The following is a 20,083-nucleotide window of genomic DNA, read 5'->3' on the forward strand; positions in this document are numbered from 1 at the left end:
AAGCAGGAGGGAAAAGAGAAAGCTGTAATTGCTGAGAAGGGACCACATGGCTATCACCTGCTCCGTGACCTGGAGTGTATCTTAGCTAAAGGAGGAAAACGGGAAGGGGACAGCGACCTCACCTTGCTGATCTGACTCTGCGTTCCGAGAGACGAGGGCGCTGACTGCTGGAAATGTGATGCTGGACATGGCGGCCACCGTCCCTGCTGCCCACATCATCCTGCAATGACAAGAGCGACTGCAGTCAGGTGGCAGGCCAGCCCTAAGGAGCTTACCATTCAGAGTACAATCTGGCAGAACCACAAAAAGCTTTCTGTTTTCTCCTGTTAGGCTGTATTTATTTTTCCCTCTTTAAAAAATGGATTTTTTTTTTTTTTTTTTTTTTTTTAAACCTGGAAGGTCCTACATCATACTGTTAATGATTACTTCACAGCTGGGAAGATTTCATTATTTTATGTTACCTCCTTCGAAATCCGTTCTTCCTCCTTGTTTGCCCATTACCATCTTTAAGATGTATAAGCTCAATGAAGTTCAAAAGGATTTGTTTCTATAAACACCACATCTTCCTCACTGATTTTCCGCTTTTCTATCTGTGCTTCTCACCTTCGCACTGCCCTCGGGCTGCTCAGTTTGCCACCCCTCAAGCAAGTGTCATGTGCCACCAACAGAAACAGAGACCTGAAGTTCAGGGTCACTATGAAAGGAACTAAAGTATGAAGCATGAGTGTGAGCAAAGTGAGGCCCTCATCAGGCTGAAAACCTGTTTGGCCAGACTTTCCTTGGGGAGGCTAATGTGCACGTCCTTAACTGAAAAGAAAAACCCTTGCAGGTCAGCAAAATCTTTGAAACGTAGCACAAGTCTGACCGAATCAGCTACTGAACCAAAGTTCACAGGACTGGAATCTTCAAGAACAAGAAGAATCAACCATTGAACCACTGACCACATTTCTAGCTCCTCTAAGCATGTGTAAAGTGAGGATCAATTCTCGTATGTAAAATGGAGATAGAAAATCTGGTATTTGGTAAGCAGGCACATACATTTCCTCTTACTCCTCAGGGCTTATTTTGAATTTCCTTCCTGTTTATGGGCATCTAATGTGCTAGCAGTAATAACTGCCTTAGGGCACACATGGTTTTGGAGATATTTGTGTTCGTCTAACTCGGATGCTTAATGTTACAAAGGTTATGTCACTACCCAAAGTCACTCAGCTAATTATGGCAGTGAACCCCATCATACCCATTTTTTTCTTGTCTTCTTGTGGACTATGTGAGGTCACTAAAAATTGACAAATATGTTTAAAAAGCAGACGTAAAACTTTTTTGAGGCGTTGGAGGAGGCACACACATCCAGTTAAATAAGAACTTCACCGCTGAGGCAAAGGCAATTTAACAAAAATCTGAGAGTACTTACCCTCCGTCCTTCCCCACATTAAGTCTAAACATCCTTTCTGAAATACTGAGGACACCAAACCAGCAAAGTAACCCTTGCTTCCTTCACATCACATCCAGCCAACTCAAGTCCTAGAAGATGCTTCCGTCTGTTAGTTCATGAGGATGCAAAGGAGAGGCTTACCAGGCCTGAGATCCGAAACCATACCAGGCTAACTGGAACATCTGGAAGCCCAACCCTAGGAGGACAGTATTCTTATTCCCTAATGATCTCATCAGGATGGTAAGAAAGACTGTCTGTAAAACAAAGGAGATAGTCTTGAGAAACCATGTGAGTGCACAGATTTGATGCCAGCTTAATGAGGGGAGCCCATTTACAATGACCAAGGGCCTCTACAGGTACACAGTCTGGCCTGAGAGCGGGGAAGCCACGCAGTACTGACGGAGCTTTCGAGTCGAGCTGTGGAGGTTCCGAGGCTAACCTGGGGCTCAGAGCCTTCAGAGCCCTCCCCAAAGCCTGTTTATCTAATGCTTTGCTAGCACTTGCCAAAGGTCATCATAGCTGTTCACCAATTAATCGTGATTGAGAAGCACACGACTCAGACGCTTTGGAGAAATGCCAATCACTTCACCACCAGGGAAGAGCAAACCCCTGCTGAACGTTTACAGACTATGTGGGATTCTGCTGGAAGTTCATGGTGTCAGAAAGTTGGACTAATATAAATTTGACTTTTAACAGATATATAGTCTGCTAAACGACTAGCTCAGATAGTCTATAAAGGCAGAGGATAAAAGAGTTTTGGCTAACGGACTCACCAGAGTTGCTATAAATGCAAACCAAAATCATGAGCAACTTGAAAGTTCAACATAATTGACATTCACTAAAAAGTTTGGTAAGAAAAAATAAAAGGTTTTTTTGCCTTGATGCAGTCCTTTGAGCCTTGTCAGTTCTAACGTTTGGGCAAAACAGTCTCATAGCCGCCTTGTTTCTCCTTGAAGAGCACTCTGCTGGGCCCCATGCTATAAAGCAGCATGAAGCCGTTTCAGGGAGTGGCCTCTAGGCAGTTCCATGTGATACCGTGAATACACCCAGGCATGTCAGTGAGTTCGTTTAAAGGTCATATACCCTGCCTTTTGTGGTCCTATATTTATAATGGGTGGGGAAATGCTTACTCATTTCATATGTTCTAATGCACTCATTACCACACCTCTTCAGTCCTGGGGATAGCAGGGTTTGGAACAGTTACTGATTTCATTTCTGTTTTCCACTGCTACTAAACTTTCCTCATTAACCAGGAGAGTGCTTCTTTATTTTAAGCTTATTTTGCAGTATATGGAGTTAGACTATTGGTGGTTGTAAAAGCAAATTGTTATTTGCTGAACTGACCAGTAGAGGTAACAGGTATCCTAAAAAGTACTGAAAAGCTGTATTAAATTCCTCCTAAATTACAATCTCAACATTCTATTAAAAATGATGGTTCTGGGGTGCCTGGGTGGCTCAGTCGGTTGAGCATCCAACTCTTGATTTTGGCTCAAGTCATTTTTGGTGTCATGAGATCGAGCCCTGTGTTGGGCTCCGAGCTCATTGTGGAGTCTGTCAGAGATTCTCTCTGCCTCTGCCCACCCCTCACCCCCACCCCCTGGCTGCCTCTCTCTCTCAAAAAAAAAAAAAAAAAAGATGGTTCTGTAGACTGTATCCATGCCTGTTTACTGGGTCTGATATTGTACACCACAGATATAAGAGATGTTACCGTGGCAGGGGAGGAGAGGGGTACTGACAGAGGGGTGCAGGGGTTCCCCATGAACATTTATTTCTTTGCAGTTTCCTGTAAATCTAGTTCTCTCCAAATAAAAATGATAAAGAAAAAATGGATGAAATGACACTCACCTGAGCCACAATAGAAAGAATTCCTACCATAGCTATGAATGCCGCAATCTTAACAGATCCAAAACCTATGACCTGTGGAAATGGAAAGAAAACACTTTATAGATAATAGAAAAAATAATCCCCATCTCCAACCCACCAAGAGACAAATATAACATCACCAAACACTAGAGAGAACATGAAGAAAATGATCTGACTTTTGGTGCTACCAACAGAGAATCTGCTCATTAGCCAAGTCAGTGGCTCTCAACCTTGGCTGCACATTAAAATCATGTGGGCAACAGAGAAGGGGAGGGGGGTAAGCACTGAAATGCTGTAACCTACTTGAGACTAATTAAATTCAGACTCTCTGGGCCCAGGCCCAGGCATGTTTTAAAAAGCTTCCATGGTGATTCGAGAAGCAAAGTGAGCAGGCAATAATTTATAAGCCTCTCAACCTTAACAGAAGCTCTGAAAGGCTAAAAGTTTAGGTTTTAAATACCACGTTTTTAAAAAGTCAAGTATTTTTGCCCTCTTCTGAAATCCTATAAAAATCGGGAAAAGGACTTAAAAATTATTGTATGCCTTCTATTCATTTAATAAATGATTGTCTTGCTTCTAGTTACACAACGAGCTAATAATCTTTTTTTTTTTTAAGATTTTATTTATTTATTTGACAGAGCAAGAGCACAAGCAGGGTGAGTGGGAGAGGGAGAAGCAGGCTCCCCGCTGAGCAAGGAGCCCAATGCGGGGCTCGAACCCAGGACCCTGGGACCATGACCTGAGCCGAAGGCAGACGCTTAACGACTGAGCCACCCCAGGTACCCCTATAACTAGCTAATAAAAGAGCTAGAATCTCAGGTTTCCAAGTCAGTGCTGCTGGCAAATAGCCTATTACTTGCTAATGAAACCCAACTAAAAAAAATTGGAACCTGAAAAGTAGCCTTATTTCTCAGCCTGTATTTGTAAATATAAACATATACATATTTAAAGCATCAAGAAAGAACTTAAGTATCCTACAATTCACCCATTAGAAGTATACAATTCGGTGGTTTGAGAATATTCACAGAGTTGGGCAACCATCACCACAGTCAATTGTAGAAAATGTCATCACTCCTCAAAGAAACATGGTACCCCATCAGGAGTCCCATTCCTCCAGCCTGTTCCTCTGTCCGGCCAGTGATACACTTCCCTGTCTCTGCCTTTGTTTTTTGTGAGCCTTTCATGTAAATGGAATCAAACAATATATGGTCCTGGTTTCTTTCATTTAGCATCTTTTGACAGGTTGTCCATGCTGCAGCAGGTACCAGCACTTCACTGCTTTTTATTGCCAAACAGTAACATCCTGCCATACAGTTCATTTGTCAATACATTTCATCAGCTGTTTCTCCTTTTTGGCTGTTATAAATACTTGTATAAAAGTTTCTACGGAGACATGTGTTTTCATGTCTCTTGGCTACTTACGTAGGAATAGATTTGCTGGAAACCCTAGTTTGAACACTTGAGGGACTGCCCAACTCTCTCCCACCCCATTTTACATCCCCACCAGCCATGGGTGAGAATTTGCCTTTCCCCACACCTTTGTCTGTGATTACAGCCGTCTTATTTAGCAGGTGTGAAGAAACACCTCTTTTTGATTTGCATTTCCTTGATGGCTAATGTTAAGCACCTTTTCATGTGCTTCCTTGGACGAGTATCTATTCAATCTTTTTCTGAATTTTTTCAGTTGGGTTGTCTTTTTATTGTTCACTTACAAAAGTTAATACTTGATACAAGTTCCTTATCACATATATGATTTACAAATACCAATTTTAACTCAAATGTGTGTGTGTGAACTGCTCTTAAAAGCACAAATATAGAACAACCGAAAATGATTCTGATTAACTGTTAAATGCTGGTGCTGGTGCCATAAGCAATACATACAGGAAAAAAGGGTAGAAAAAGAAAATATCCATAGTTGTTTTTTCTGAAGGAATGAGAGGATTTTTCACTTCCCTAAGCTTTCCCATTTTTCCTACATTAAATGCAGTTAATTTAATGCATAATTTAATTACAAATGCACATATAATTTTCTACATTAAACGTGCTACCTCACCAGTCTTCCCACTAAATCTCCAGCATCTGCCCACCCCAGATGAGCAAAACTGAAAAAGGACTGGTTGAAAAACAGTTTTACTTATATGCCACCATATAAAATATTAGTCTCACACTTTCAGGAAAATTGTGAGATGGGTGAATTTAACAAGTTTCAATTAAAAATATCCCCAGAAATAGAGGAATTTATCTTAGGAGGAGGCCTGCTCTGCCACGTGGAGTAAGCCCCGAGAAGGACTTCCAGGGAAATCAGTAAAAGACCAGGGCAGGATTTGCTATGGAAGGACCTCGTGTCTCTGCAACCCCAGAGAAACTGAAACAACAGTTGGAAAGGGAGCTTGTTCTGAAACTGCCTTAAGTCAGCTGCCTTGATTATTGCTTGTGAGCCCCCTTGAAGTCTACAGCAGCACTGAGTTATATGGCCTACTGAAGATGTCCCAGGTCAGGTCCCATCAAACAAACTTGACCTCTCTCTGAAATTTAATGAAGATTTAAAACATTATGATAAACTTTGTTTATGCTAATTCTCAAGGAAATTTTTCCCAGATTAAACATTTTACAATATTTTAAAATATCATATTACAGGTCCGCCGACTTCTAATTATATGTCAGCGCCTATACTTACTATAACTAGAAGCAACTCCACACATTTTTTTTCTCTATATACCGTTTTCCCCACAATACTTTTCAACAGATCCTAACCTTTGGTTTTCTTAATGTTCTAAACCTACTAGGCACACATTACCCACCTGTCTGAGATAGAGAAAAAAACTTGAATACTGTCCAGCTTCAGGAAGATATGAAAGAAACACAGTGATGCAAATTAATAAGACGGTAGAATCTTTTCCAACTTTCTTCAGTGACTAGGAATAAGCAGAAAGAGAAACATGTAAAAAGCAGGCGACACTGAAGTCACTGATATTCCAGGATATTGGCTTCGTTGTTTTGTTCTGTTAAGGTGAATTATAAAAGTTGAAGGGACTACAAAAGCAGGTAAACATTAACGCTGTGGTTACAAGTCCTCTATGTTTAAAGTATTACAGCTTAAAACCAAAACAAGTTTCCCCCACAAATACTTGCTCATCTTTGTTAACCATACTGGTTCACATCCTATGAACAGACCCTGAAAAAACATTGTTCCAGAACCTTTTAAGAAAATCTCATCTCTCTTTCATTCATAATATAACCCTTTTAAATCCATAAAGAGTTCAGGGTTTTTACAGTATAAATTTACTATATTCTTTAAGATGTTAATAATATTCAATTTGCCTGTAAAACTGGTAGACAAATAAGTACGCTCCAGTCATGGGGTCAGTGACAAGATTCTCTAACCAGTAACTTTTGAATGTTACAACTTTGTCTAAAAGTCCTTCTTACATCTCTTTTTACACAGAATTTCTGAGAAGACCAAAAGGTGTGTTGTTTTCTAAGGACTGGGGAGTGCTTCAGTGCATCCTAGGGTCACCGTAATTGTAACCTTCATGTGTGAACAGCAAAAGCATCTCACGTCTATGGGGATTGGCTGCCTGCGGTAGGCCTGGAAGAGTACACGGCAGCAGTCGGAGTTTCCATGCATAACTTGGTCACTACATGACAAGAAAGTGGGAGACCTGACGGGCCCCTGGGTCCACGCCTGGGTTCCTTCTCTAAGCACCTCCTTCTCAATGTCTGACATCATGGCACAAACAAAACGAGCAGGGTCCCCAGGTCATGACCTGAGGGATCTTTCTGGAAAAAAATTTGATGAGTTATTTTTCTTTTACACATTTTTCCTAAAAGGTGTTTAAAAACAGCAATCAAATCTCTGGTTATTTTTTTCTGCACATATTTTCTTCAAGAACAATTTCAAGTCAGATAAAGTGGGAAAAGGGGAGGGATAAGATTCTTCTTCTCAGTACTTTTTGTTAATAGACTCCTTCCAAAAAAAAATTAAAAATGCCAAAAATTTGGGCGCCTGGGTGGCTCAGTCGTTAAGCGTCTGCCCTCAGCTCGGGTCATGATTCCAGGTCCTGGGATCGAGTCCCGCATCGGGCTCCCTGCTCCGCGGGAAGTCTGCTTCTCCCTCTCCCACTCCCCCTGCTTGTGTTCCCTCTCTAGCTGTCTCTCTCTCTGCTGAAAAATAAATAAAATTCTTTAAAAAAAAAAAATGCCCCAAATTTTAAAAAGTTACAGGAAACAAAGAATCCATTCAACCTGCAAAATACAAGTTCAAAGCCTCTGGTCAAAGTGGATGTATATTAACAACCTAGAAAATAACTAGTCAGACCAAATCTATTCATCTTTTCTGAATTTAACTGAATGAAAATGAACACTTCAAACAGCCACCTTCATTTTGTTTACCAAAAAAAAAAAAATGAAAACCACCATGCAATAGGAAAAAAACCACTTCCTTCCTAAATCCTCATCAGGGATTAAGGACCTTTTTTCTCTCTTTCCTTAGGATACCTACCACCCACTTGACTTAAAAATAAATTCTAGGGGTGCCTGGGTGGCTCAGTCGGTTAAGTGTCTGACTCATGAGATTGAGCCCCGAGTTGAGCTCCACGCTGGGCATGGAACACGTAAGAGTCTCTCACTTTCCCTCTGCCCATCCCTCTCTTCCTCCCTAATAAAAAAAATTAGGAAAGAAATATAAATTCTATACATTCCTTGGTGCACAGACACCTTCAGGCCTTATGTGCAATTAAATTTTTGTTTTTATTTTTACTGGAGAAAGAAATGGATATTTACCGCAAAAGGGTCTGCTTGTTTCCAAGAAATCTTAGCTCCCCAGGAAAGTGGTCTCATTTTCTCTGGCAGAGATTCTGGAACAGCCAGTAAGATGAAGCAGATGTCCAGAAGAGCCACCACTGTGGCCACCAGCACAACGAGGCGGTCTCCGTAACTGGCTGAAAGGTATGCTCCAATGGCTGGGCTGCTGACCAGACTGGCTGCAAAGGTGGCCGAGACCTGTGGAAAAGCACTCTCTCACCCAGGGTCCCATCCTTTACCACATGCACATGCAGAAAGCGCACACTCACTCAGCCCCACCTGCTACAGGTGCACACCTATGTCCCTGCGTCTTACACAGGGTCCCACAGATAGGTACCTATAGCCACATCCCTCCTTGGCTTTAAACAAAACAAAAGGAACGTGTTGCACATACATTTTAAGAATGAAAGAGAAAGTCATTTCCTTTTAAGGACTTGTTCCCAAACTATGAACTAAACGGAGATATCCTGAAAAGCTACAAGAGTACAAAATGATCCTATTAGAAATAAAAATTGAGAAAAACTTCCCCATGAATAAAACATACACACTTTAGTCGTCTTTAATTGGAAAACAAGGACGTGGGGAGAAAGGGCATGAAAAAACAATGTCTGCAGGGCCAGTGTTGTAAAACTTCCAAATTACTCAGGGACTGTGTTGATTTCATAGCCTAAAAACATGCACTGTTTTACTATTTTATTATTGGTGACCATTGCATTAGCACAGAGAAGGGGAAAAAAAAATCCCTGATATTCTTAGAGAAAAAGCTCAACAACAAAAGAAAAACAACAAAGACGTGCTGAGAGACAGTTGAAGCTTCTCACCTTGAGATCCCTGGGCTGTTATTTTCCGTCACTCCCAACCTCCGTTCTATACCAGAGACCACAGAACCAACTGATCACATTTGCACCTGAATCTATGTGGAGCCTCTTCACATGGTTTTCCTAATGTAGAGCGCCTCCTTTATCTTGGAATGTAATCTGAATGTTCAGAAGCTTAAATGGACAGTCTCCAAATTATAACCAGCTTGAATGCCAAAAATAGACTTAATAAACTGGTTATCTAAACTTCTAATGGGTTTTAAAAGAAACCACTGAAATTATTACCTACGGTTAAAATTATGACAACACCTGGTTAGCCAATGACATTCTTCCTTCACCCAGCACCCGCAAACGAATGTGAAAATACAATATATCTGATATTAGTATTATACTAAAAATACTATAGAAGCCAAAAGTCCAATAAAAACTGGGGGAGAAAAGAAGGTGTAGAGAATTCCAACTTGGGGAACAGGAATGTCTTGGTTCAGTATTTACTTAGTACCCATTCTGCACTTGATGAATAAGAAGACAGAGCTCCTGCCCTTCAGGTTTTTCCATATTTGAAAAGATCAAGGCAGTCCCATAAGTCACATTATAAATTGCAGTGACATGCAGGCAGCTATGGGAGCACTGCCACGGGGTCGTCCAGCACCTAACCACCTCATTTCTGCACAAAATGGGTCAATAAGTCATTTATTCATAAGTTTTCATTTTCTTAATCTTCACATTTCTGTATTGTAAACAAGATTACTACTCAATGTACAAATAAACAGCAACAGAAAAGTTAAATAACTCAAGTTCATATGATGAGCAGGAATGAGAAGCCATTTTCTAATCTCGAAAACAATCTTTCCCACCAAAATGTACAGTTAGACTTACAGCTGCTTAATTTCAGCTGAAACTGGTTCTTATAATCCCACAGCATTCCAAGTCTAAAGGATCTAATAATCACTTGAGTTTAAATAATTTATTTCATTATTTGTCAAAATGGCATTTCTAAATCTACCATCGTAATTGTCTTCTAGCCAAATGGACATTTTATAAAACAAAAATTTTTCAGTAACTCAAGATTCAGTCATTACAAATGATGGAATTAAATTTATTATTCCAGAAAAATGATTTAATATATAAGAATACATTTGATCCATGAGTTTTGAATGGAAAATGACTGCATTCTACTAAGCTCCCCCTCAGAAAATTTTGGAAGGGATACAGTAGCTACTTCGGATGTAATGAGATTAATGCTCATTAATACGTAATGCATGCACTCCAAACCATGGTAAACTTTTTAATTCATCTTTCCCATCCATGTGATGCATCCTGCAACACTGCTCTGAGAAAGAAGTGCTCTCTTTTCTAGTATTTCCATAATTTATTTGTAAACTGCTACAGAGAAAACCTGAAATTGGCATAGGCAGAAATCTTAATGAGAATCTTTCTTTTAAGCTTTCAAAACAGAGGTTAAGAAATGAGTTTAGGGGGCACCTGGATGGCTCAGTCGGTTAAGTGTCTGACTCTTGATTTCAGCTCAGGTCATGATCTCAGGGTCGTGATATCGAGCCCTGCGTGGGGCTCCTTGCTCAGCGGGGAGTCTGCTTCTCTCTCTCTCCCTCTCCCCCTCTCGTCCTCTCTCTCTCTAAAATAAATCTTAAAAAAAAAAAAAAAGACATGAGTTTAGGACTTCAAGAGTCTATGTATCTGAAGAGCTGAAAGCCCCATAAATGACTCAGACAGCAGGGCAGATGTTCTCTGACACAGAGGGGCAGGCCTACCAGTCCTAACGCACCCCTGATTCGTTAGGTCCCTCAGCGCTCAGGACTCCCTCCCCCCATCAACCCCTCTGCTGCCATGCACCTATATTTTTTCCTCCCTAAGTGGGAGACCGAACCAGGTATAGCACTTGAGAGATCAGTTTCTTCAAGTATGTGAAAAATAAATGTAGAGATGTATTTCATAGTGAGAAACAGTAAGAATTTAGTGTGAAAATCTCTATGTAATAATAGTGAATATTCTGAGAGCCAATTTAATCACGTGGAATATGGAAATAAAAGTAAAAAGCTAGGTGCCAAGTTTCAAGTATCAGAAAGGGTGGAGAACAGCTGCGGTTCCCTAAATTGTTCCATCCGATCAGTTCTGTTCCTCCCCAACAGCCGAGGCTCAGTACTTGCTGGATGACTGAGTTTCTGGGATCTATGACCCCATGAACTTATTCAGAGCAGCACTGTTGCTTAGTTTGCATATTTATCTAAATCCCTAATTCACCTCACGCGCAGCACGGCTCTGGTAAATAAATCTAAAGGGTGACTTCACCACAACAATCTCTCAGTGAGCATTAACTCAGTTAATAGGACTACTCCTTGCTGCAGCCCTGAAAGAGCTGCCACCTCTTGGCGCAGTGGAGGAAGGTGTACATACTTTGTACATTCTTTAACGGCTCTAAAACCCCAGCTAGACTTGATGGACAATCTTGTAAATAACTGGCAGTAAATCCTCCTCTATCTCTAAGATACGCAGCCTGAAAGCTTTTTTCCTTTCCTTTTTTTTTTAGTTCTGTCATCTTCACATCTGACACGTTAGGGCACACGTAAAGGCCACTGGCCAACACCCTGACTCTTGTGACCAAGTCCTGGCACCTTACCTGCCGGCCGCCAGCACAGCCAGCTCTCTCCCTCGCTCCCCTCGGCAGCCCGATGACGCCGGAAGCGTGACTGCCATTTTACAGCTGAGGAGTGCTAGCAGAGGGTGGCGAGGTCTGTTCTTTCTCGGAAATCTGTCCTCAAAGCGTGAATACTCGGTACAACAGCTTTGTGAGTGGTGTTTTTTTGTTTGTTTTGTTTTGGCCGAAAGCAAAGAACAAAAATTTTTTTAAAACTGGAGGGGAATTAATATCTCAATGGGTATTTCCCATCACGTACAGAAAAGCTGCACAAATGTGGTACGTGAGGCTTCCGGCTGACTATTAGGAGCCACCCTGCACGCCCCTGCCTCCTTCGAAGGCTCCCTAGAGCCCCTCCCTCTGTCCTGTTCCACGGCACCTTGGGGATGGCAGGTGCAGACGGTCTTCGGGTGTGCTGTGGGGGGCGTTCAGGGTGGGAGGGAAGATGAACGGGGGGGGAAGCGGGCAGGAGGTAGAGGGCAAGTAATGTTGAAGAAGTTGTTTTTAAACTAATGTCTAAAGTCAACAAAGTGAAAGCTGCTGGTGTGTTTTATGGAACAGCAACAACTGATCTTTGTGCAGTTATGACTCCTTCCTATCTTCCAGGAAGTAAGATTTAGAGGGAAGACAAAGGCTTGGGAAAGGAGATAAGTAACCTGGGTTTCTGGCCTTTGGTCCTCCTCCAACCTGTTCAACAACCCAGCCAGAGTCGTCTTCTTCCACCTTTCCTCACTGTAAACATTTTCCAACACAGGAAGTTAAGGAAGAGGAGCACAGTGCATGCTGAGGGGAGAATGCAGCACCCCAACTATACCCCTTTGCACGTAGACTGATTCGGTTGAAGGCAGTTAAGGCCCAGCGCACTCGGGGAAAGCTTTTTTGCCTCTCAGAGCCTAAAAGAATTTAGATGGGGGCCTGTATCAGGAAGGGAGCTATCGCCAAAGATAACTTTTTCTATCAGAAAGATTTATTTGCATGGCATGGCAAACATTTATTTGCCAAACATTTGCTCTTCTCATCTTCCTGTGAATGGCTTTCCTCCCCTCTGAAGTCCCAGACCCCTACCCCCTTTTTCTGGATGGCATATAAGCTTCAACTGTCCAAATGCGTTTGGGTCTCTCAGGTCTTTGTGGAGCTCTGTACAAAATTAAATGTTTCCCTCCTGTTAATCTGTCTTATGTCAATTTAATTATTATTAGGGTAGCCAAAGAACCTAGAAGGGAAGAAGGGAAAATTTCCCCCCTCAACAACACCCATGTGACTCAGCAAGTTCATGCATTGGACACATACCCACAGACTGCTCACATGGCATCGCCCCGCCCCCCAAAACAACTTATAGTCATGACACACTGACCTCAAGGGCTTCAGCCTGCCATCCTGTACAAGTCTTTGTTCCCCAACAGAACCACAAAGCCATAGTTACACCTCAGAAAATTAGAAATGATTTTCTAATACTCGATGATCCAAAACAAGGTCTCCTATAACTTTTGTTATGCACTCAAAAATTAATTGCCAAATAAATGTAGTCCTTCTTCTACAGTACCATGTCCCAAATAAGTGCCTGAGATACACAACCAGCAATACAGTAACAGTGGATTAACAGGGCTGAGGGGCAGCACCTCTCCACTATGAATGAGGTGCACAGGGACTTCTGTGCTCAGCACCTGTTTACTGTTTATGGTTCCTCAAGAGATAAGCTAATATGAAACAAATCAAATCAACTTTTGAAACAGTTTTGCAGCTGACAACTCACCCTAAAACCAGAGGATACATTACTAGTAATTTCCATCTTACTATTTTAAACTTCATAAATCTCCTTTTCTGATTTCAATTGCTTTAGATTTTCTCTTATGTAAGGTCATTATTTATAATTTATTTTAAATCTTACTTTCCAGTACATTTTTAAATAGAACCCTAATTACTTCTCTGGTTAAAAAACATAAACTATAATCTTACCCATCCATAAGCAGTACTTCGCTCGTGTTCTTGAGTGACATCAGCTACATAGGCAAATATCACAGAGAACGTGACCGAGAAGACTCCAGACACAGAAATCATCGCAAAGTACCACCTATAAAATGATTATTTTAATTACCCGGGGGAGAGGTAGAGTGCATACACTTTTATAACCAGAGCCAAAGATTATCATGTAAAAATTATAAACCAAGAAATAAATTTAAAAACAAATACATGTATATGTATATTTAAAGATAGAATGGACAACTAATAAAATGATAATCAAGATGGGGAAGAAGAAACCAAGTCTGTAATTGCTTAAAGGGTGTCAGTACATGCAGTTGAAAAAAATGGAAGAAAAGGGGATTGAGTAAAGATACAGTTTTAAAGGCAGCCAACAGAAGAGAAAAACTTAAAATTTCCTAGCTTTAGCTAAGAAAAAGACACATATAGCAAATAACTTTAAAAGAAGTACAGGGGCGCCTGGGTGGCTCAGCTGGTTAAGCGTCTGCCTTCGGCTCAGATCGTGATCTCAGGGTCCCGGGCCTGAGCCCCACGTGGCACCCCCTGCTCAGGGGAGTCTAACTCTCCTCTCCCTCTGCCCTTCCCCTGGCCCTTGCGTGCACACGTGCTCATGCTCACTCTCAAGTATGTAAAATCTTAAAAATAAAGAGCTACACAAAAGCAGAAATCACAACAAAAACTATTATTGTGTTTAAAACTAAAACTTCAATCATATGCACAGGTGCTTTAAAAAAAAATCTAGTTAAGATACTACCAAACAAAATTCCACAGAACAAAAAGTAGGGTTTATCCTAGGACATAATGATACTTCACTATTAGAAAATCTATTAATATAATTCTTCATAGTAACATATTTTTCTTAAGATTTTATTTATTTATTTATTTGACACAGAGACAGAGAGAGAGGGAACACAAGCAGGGGGAGTGGGAGAGGGAGAAGGAGCCTTCCCGCGGAGCAGGGAGCCCGATGTGGGACTCGATCCCAGGACCCTGGGATCATGACCTGAGCCGAAGGCAGACGCTTAACGACTGAGCCACCCAGGTACCCCTTGTAACATAGTATTTTTCAATGCAAAAGCTACCTTAACACTCGAATGATGAAAAATCACAACATTCCCTTTATATACATGAGATGTTAGGTCCATTATCACTTTTACTTAGTATTATTCATTAATCAATATAAGCAAAAGCAACAGCATGAAAATTGGAAGGGAAGAGGCAAAATCATTTCAAAATCTGAAGAAAAAATATTTTAAGATATTGAGAGGACATTAAAAAAAAAAAGCCCTCATTTATTTGAAAAGCATGACTTGTTCTTGGAAAGACTGAATACCAAAAAGTATTTGATAAAACATCTGGTAGAAAATAAAATGATCCACTATGGGTAACCAACATATTTACAATGTAACAAATATTGACACAAAATTATCAGATAATCAAATGATGATATTTTCACATGAGCCAAAAAAGAAATATTAATGTATTAAAACATACACAGACACACAAAAAAACCTTCCATTTTAAGGTGTGTTCTTCACACCTTAGGACGAGCATCTCAGCAACAGAAATTTTGGCCACATACCATCTTCTGGAACCAAGAAAAACAACTAAGGTACAGATCAGGTGCAAATTCCAAACCATCTTTGGTACTTGGTTATATGTTAAATATTCTCTCCCTATTTATCATGAAAAAATAAGATCAAATTCAAATTCATATTATGATTTAGACAGAACAGGCTCTTAGGCTCTATTGATGTAAACTCTGTTCATCCGGTACCCTAGAGCAGTGAGATGACAACACACCTGTAGTCAACTGAGCCACAGGGGTGAGCACAGGGACCGTCACCCCCTCCCAGGACCCAATCCTTTAACTGACCTGATGGCAACTACAGCTGCCCTTAGAGACATCTTTAAACATCTTAGAACCCAAACTAGCTTTCAGTATTACCAAAAGAGATCAAATAAACATACAGCTATCGACCGCTTTGAAATGGTTAAGATATGCTCTGCAGATGTATTATTCACATGTGACCCAAAACAGGCAGTCATGATGGTATAGGGCCAAGCCACTCACCAAGGGCTGATCCTCATCAGTGGAATTGGGAAGCAGGTGAAGAACACAGTGCCAAGGAGAAAGGGTTTCCTCCCCCACACATCAGACAGAGCGCCTATGAGGGGGGCACTCAGAAAAGACAGCAGGCCCTGCAGAGGAAAGCAACAACAAAGTTCAAATTTACATCGTGGTCCCCCAATCACTTGTAATTTTTCCGTTCTAAATGCTCCAATTTCTTTTACTGGCCCCCAAAGAGAATAATTTGAAGCATTAAATACAAACTGTCATTTAAAAACATTCTAATGAAATAAGTCAAGCAGAGAAAGACAATTATCATATGGTTTCACTCAGATGTGGAACATAAGGAATAGTGCGGAGGACCACAGGGGAAGGGAGGGAAAACTGAAGGGGGAGAAATCAGAGGGAGAGATGAACCATGAGAGACTGTGGACTCCGGGAAGTAATCTGACGGTTTCGAGGGGAGGGGTTTGGGGGTGATGGGTATTAAGGAGGGCACATGTTGTGATGAGCACTGGGTGTTCTATGCAACTACTGAATCACTGAACACTACATCAAACACTAATGATGTGGGCGCCTGGGTGGCTCAGTCAGTTAAGCGTCAGACCCTTGGTTGCAGCCTGTATCATGATTTTGGGATCGTGAGATTGAGCCCCGCATCAGGCTCTACGCTCTGAGCAGGGTCTACTTCAGATTCTCTTCCTCTTCCTCCCTTCTGCTCCTCCCCCTCACTCACACTTTTCTAAAATAATAATAAAAATTCTTTAAAACCATGCCATGGTCTCCACTGCGCAGTTTAAATTTTTCAGCGGGTACTTATGGGTAAAATAATGAGTTTCTGAACTTTGCTTTTATTAAAAAAAATGGGTGGGGAAAACTGAGACAGAGGAGATGAGTAGGAAAATGTTGATAAATAATGAAACTGGGTGCTAAGTACATGGGTGTCCATTACATTTTCTACTGTCGTGTATCTGAAATTGCTCAGCACTGCACACCAACAGTACCCTCCAAGATCCGGCACCTAACACACATCCTATGCTTTGGCTATATGTAGAACTTAGCTTTCCGAGCACACTCTTCCTTTTGGCCAGCAGGCCTTTGCTGTGCCTGCGTACACCTCCCACACGTAGACTAGGTACACTACTAGTCCTTCTTCCCAACTCCGGGGTGAGCACTTCCTCCTCTCTCTCTTCTCTTAGCTACACGAACAGAATTCCTCACACTAGTTTTTGTGGGCTACGAAACAAACTCCTGCCCACTACATAGCTCTCTCTTCTACTGCGATTTCAACACTTGTTATTTGTCCATCTTTTCTATCCAATTCGAAATGGAGATTAAGGTCAGAGGGATGGTTTCTTCACATCTCTGGACCCTTGGTGCCTACCACAAGGCCTGGTAAGTAAGGGCTTTCAAAAGGTCTGGTGAACTGAACTTTAAGAGGAAACCAAAGTCACACAGCGGGGAAGAGGGGGAACAGGAACAGGATTCCGATCTCCTATCAGCCACCAGTAAACCTAGAGCCCACCGCCTGGAGTCAGGCAAACTGAAGTAGGGGGAGGTACGAGGGAGACTTGACGGCAGGGTGAGAAGGAAAGCTGTTTAGTTCTTCTGAAATAAACTATTAATCCCTGCCCAGGAATCAAACCCTGTAATGTAATTTCTAAGCCACAGTGGATTTCCATTCAGCCTGTCCTTGTGTCAAGAAAGTAACAGATCAAGGATTAAATGATTTTCCCTTAACAAAGAGCCAAGTAACTGCAGACACATGAGACCCTGCACAGTACAAAGCTTCCCTTCACAGGGAACATATCAATCAGAGCAAGAGGGCACATGAGAAATGTGACATATAAGGTGATTTTAATTCAATTAAAGTTTGGAAAAGGGAATCTGCAAAGCTGGAGAAGGGTCAAAAAACAGTTGGTGCCAGAAACTTCAAGGAAAGAACGAAATGCGCAGGAGGGCTGGGCATGCAGCTTTGTTCTGAGGTAAAGGGAGAGAAGTAGGGAAGATGCACTAAAACAAAGAAGAAACAAAAAGCAGATGAAAGTGAAATTGTTTTAATTAAAATATAAGTAAACAGACTTTTCCTTAATCTTAGAAGCAGTAGGGCCACTACAAATCCTGACTCCAAGAAAGCTCAGTGTGTTTTAAGTAATAGCAACAGTAACAGCTAGCATCCACCTACGCCACGCACTTCCACGCCTTTCACACGCACATCCTTACACTGAGGCAGGTTCCATTAGGGTACGCAGCCAGCCCGAGGTTCAGAAGCAGCAGAGGCAGGATTCAGCTCAGATGTGAGGTGGCTCCAGAACCTGAGTCCTAACCCCTAAGCCCACAATTCAAACCAATTATTAAAACTAATCTGTTAACCTTTCAGGGTCTCTAACCTAAAGCACATAAAGTACTAGTCTTTTCTACTTGTGGGCACTCTTACATGCTTATTTTATTTTACAAATTTATCTATTTTAGAGAGAGGGGGCGGGAGGGGGGGGGGAGAGAGAGAGAGAGAGAGAGAGAGAGAGAGTGCACAAGCAGGAGGGGCAGAGAATCCCATGCAGACTCCATGCTGAGTGTGGAGCCTGATGCAGGGCTCTATCCCACAACTATGAGATCATGACCTGAGCTGAAAGCAAGAGCTGGATGCTTCACAGACTGTGCCACCCAGGTGCCCCACACCTGTTTTATTAAATGGATAAATTAGTCTGTCATGAAACGACTACGTAAAACTTATGAAGTCATTCTCAAGTAGGTTGTCTGATAATTTTATTTACAGATAAAAAGGATAATCTTTTTTTTTTTTAAAGATTTTATTTGACAGAGAGAGAGCGAGAGTAGGAACACAAGCAGGGGGAGTGGGAGAGGGAGAAGCAGGCTCCCTGCGGAGCAGAGAGCCCGATGCGGGACTCGATCCCAGGACCCTGGGATCATGACCTGAGCCGAAGGCAGACGCTTAACGACTGAGCCACCCAGGCGCCCCTAAAAAGGATAATCTTTAAATTGTTGTGCAAATTAAGAATTATTCTGTGTGTGTGTATGTGTAGGGAAACCATTCTGTACTTACTAATACCAAAGAGTAGTCTGAGGGAATTTTAAAGATACCTTGTTTTTTTTTTTTTTTTTTTAAGATTTTATTTATTCATCTGAGAGAGAGAGAATGAGAGATAGAGAGCACGAGAGGGAAGAGGGTCAGAGGGAGAAGCAGGCTCCTCGCTGAGCAGGGAGCCCGATGCGGGACTCGATCCCGGGACTCCAGGATCATGACCTGAGCCGAAGGCAGTCGCTTAACCAACTGAGCCACCCAGGCGCCCTAAAGATACCTTGTTTTTTAATTCTTAAAAACAGTGAACAAGAAGCGCCTAGGTCTGACTCTTGATTTCGGCTCAGGTCATGATCTCAGGGTCCTAAGACTGAGCCCCACGCCAGGCTCCACACTCAGCAGGGAGTCTGCTTGAGATTCACTCTCTCCCTCCACCCCTCCCCCTGCTCCTGCACACTCTCTCAAATAAATCAACATTTTTTTTTAAAGATTTTATTTATTTATTCATGAGAGACAGAGGGAGAGAGAGAGAGAGAGAGAGAAGCAGAGGGAGAAGCAGGCTCCCAAGGAGCAGGGAGCCCGATGAGGGACTCGATCCCAGGACCCCGGGACCGTGACCTGAGCCGAAGGCAGACACTCAACCATCTGAGCCACCCAGGCGCCCTCAAATAAATCAACATTAAAAAAAAAAAAAAATCAACCAAAAGTTTCCGTGTGTCCTTATGCTAAGCTACTATGCTAAGCACTGCTTGATGATTTAATTCATTTAAACAGCAGGATGAGACAGCTGAGCAGCAACTCCTGGGACTACAGAAATGACGTATTAAATACCCCTGGAAGAGCATCCTGGCAGAGGGTCTACCCCATTAGCTGGCCTGCTGGGTCTCCTACTTTCTCCCCTTTCCCAAGCCTTCACTGTGATGTCAAAGCTAGACAAGATTATCACTTTCCTGCTTTAGAGCCACCCTGTTCATACTGTCACTCTAGGCATAAACCAACCTTGGACACATGGCCTGCTGAGTTTGGGATACTGATAAAGATGTCTAATTTTGTAATAAATATAAAACACAGCTGCTAAAGAAAAAAGTTTCAAGAAGTTACAAAGGCAGACACTGGGTCATCAGACCAACTGGTTTTAATGATGAAAATGATTACAGTCACTCCACCTGCTATTAACCAGCATCATAACTAGGCTTCATCTGCCAAGTCACACCATGGCGTTTCAGTCTGGTGTTACATTTTGGACAAAGTGTAGCTAAAACTACTGTGATGGTGTCACCTTGGCTAGGGTAGAGTACCCAGTTATTTAATTGAGTGGGTGTGGGTGTTCCTGTGAAGGTATTTTGTTGCAGCTGGTTTTAAAGTAAAGGGTACTGTCCTCAATAATAAGGGGGAGGGAAGGCTCTTCCTATTAGTTGAT

General features: G+C 41.9%; 1 protein-coding gene and 1 long non-coding RNA gene across 8 annotated transcripts in view; one reads left to right on the forward strand and one right to left on the reverse strand.

Moving 5' to 3' along the window:
• Window positions 1-7,379, forward strand: part of LOC113934891 — a 32,225-nt gene extending 24,846 nt beyond the window's left edge. Inside the window, exon 4 of one of the 4 annotated variants that reach the window (XR_003523821.2) lies at window positions 3,934-3,995. This is a non-coding gene — a long non-coding RNA (uncharacterized LOC113934891). Of the gene's footprint in view, window positions 3,271-3,933; window positions 3,996-6,740 lie in introns of those variants that run through there. The other 3 variants (XR_003523822.2, XR_003523820.2, XR_003523819.2) reach the window with 3 other exon arrangements.
• The window catches only part of MFSD14B (major facilitator superfamily domain containing 14B), a 71,879-nt gene that overhangs the window by 4,859 nt on the left and 46,937 nt on the right, over window positions 1-20,083 (reverse strand). For all 4 annotated transcript variants that reach the window (XM_027616484.2, XM_027616483.2, XM_027616485.2 and 1 more), the window contains 7 exons: window positions 15,627-15,754; window positions 13,529-13,643; window positions 8,078-8,296; window positions 6,097-6,210; window positions 3,278-3,349; window positions 1,574-1,686; window positions 123-220 (listed from right to left, as the gene is read on the reverse strand). In XM_027616484.2, coding sequence (XP_027472285.1) covers window positions 123-220; window positions 1,574-1,686; window positions 3,278-3,349; window positions 6,097-6,210; window positions 8,078-8,296; window positions 13,529-13,643; window positions 15,627-15,754 — 859 coding nt within the window. The remainder of the gene's footprint in view (window positions 1-122; window positions 221-1,573; window positions 1,687-3,277; window positions 3,350-6,096; window positions 6,211-8,077; window positions 8,297-13,528; window positions 13,644-15,626; window positions 15,755-20,083) is intronic.

This window comes from Zalophus californianus, chromosome 13, assembly GCF_009762305.2.
Source record: "Zalophus californianus isolate mZalCal1 chromosome 13, mZalCal1.pri.v2, whole genome shotgun sequence".
NCBI classification, from domain to species: domain Eukaryota; kingdom Metazoa; phylum Chordata; class Mammalia; order Carnivora; family Otariidae; genus Zalophus; species Zalophus californianus.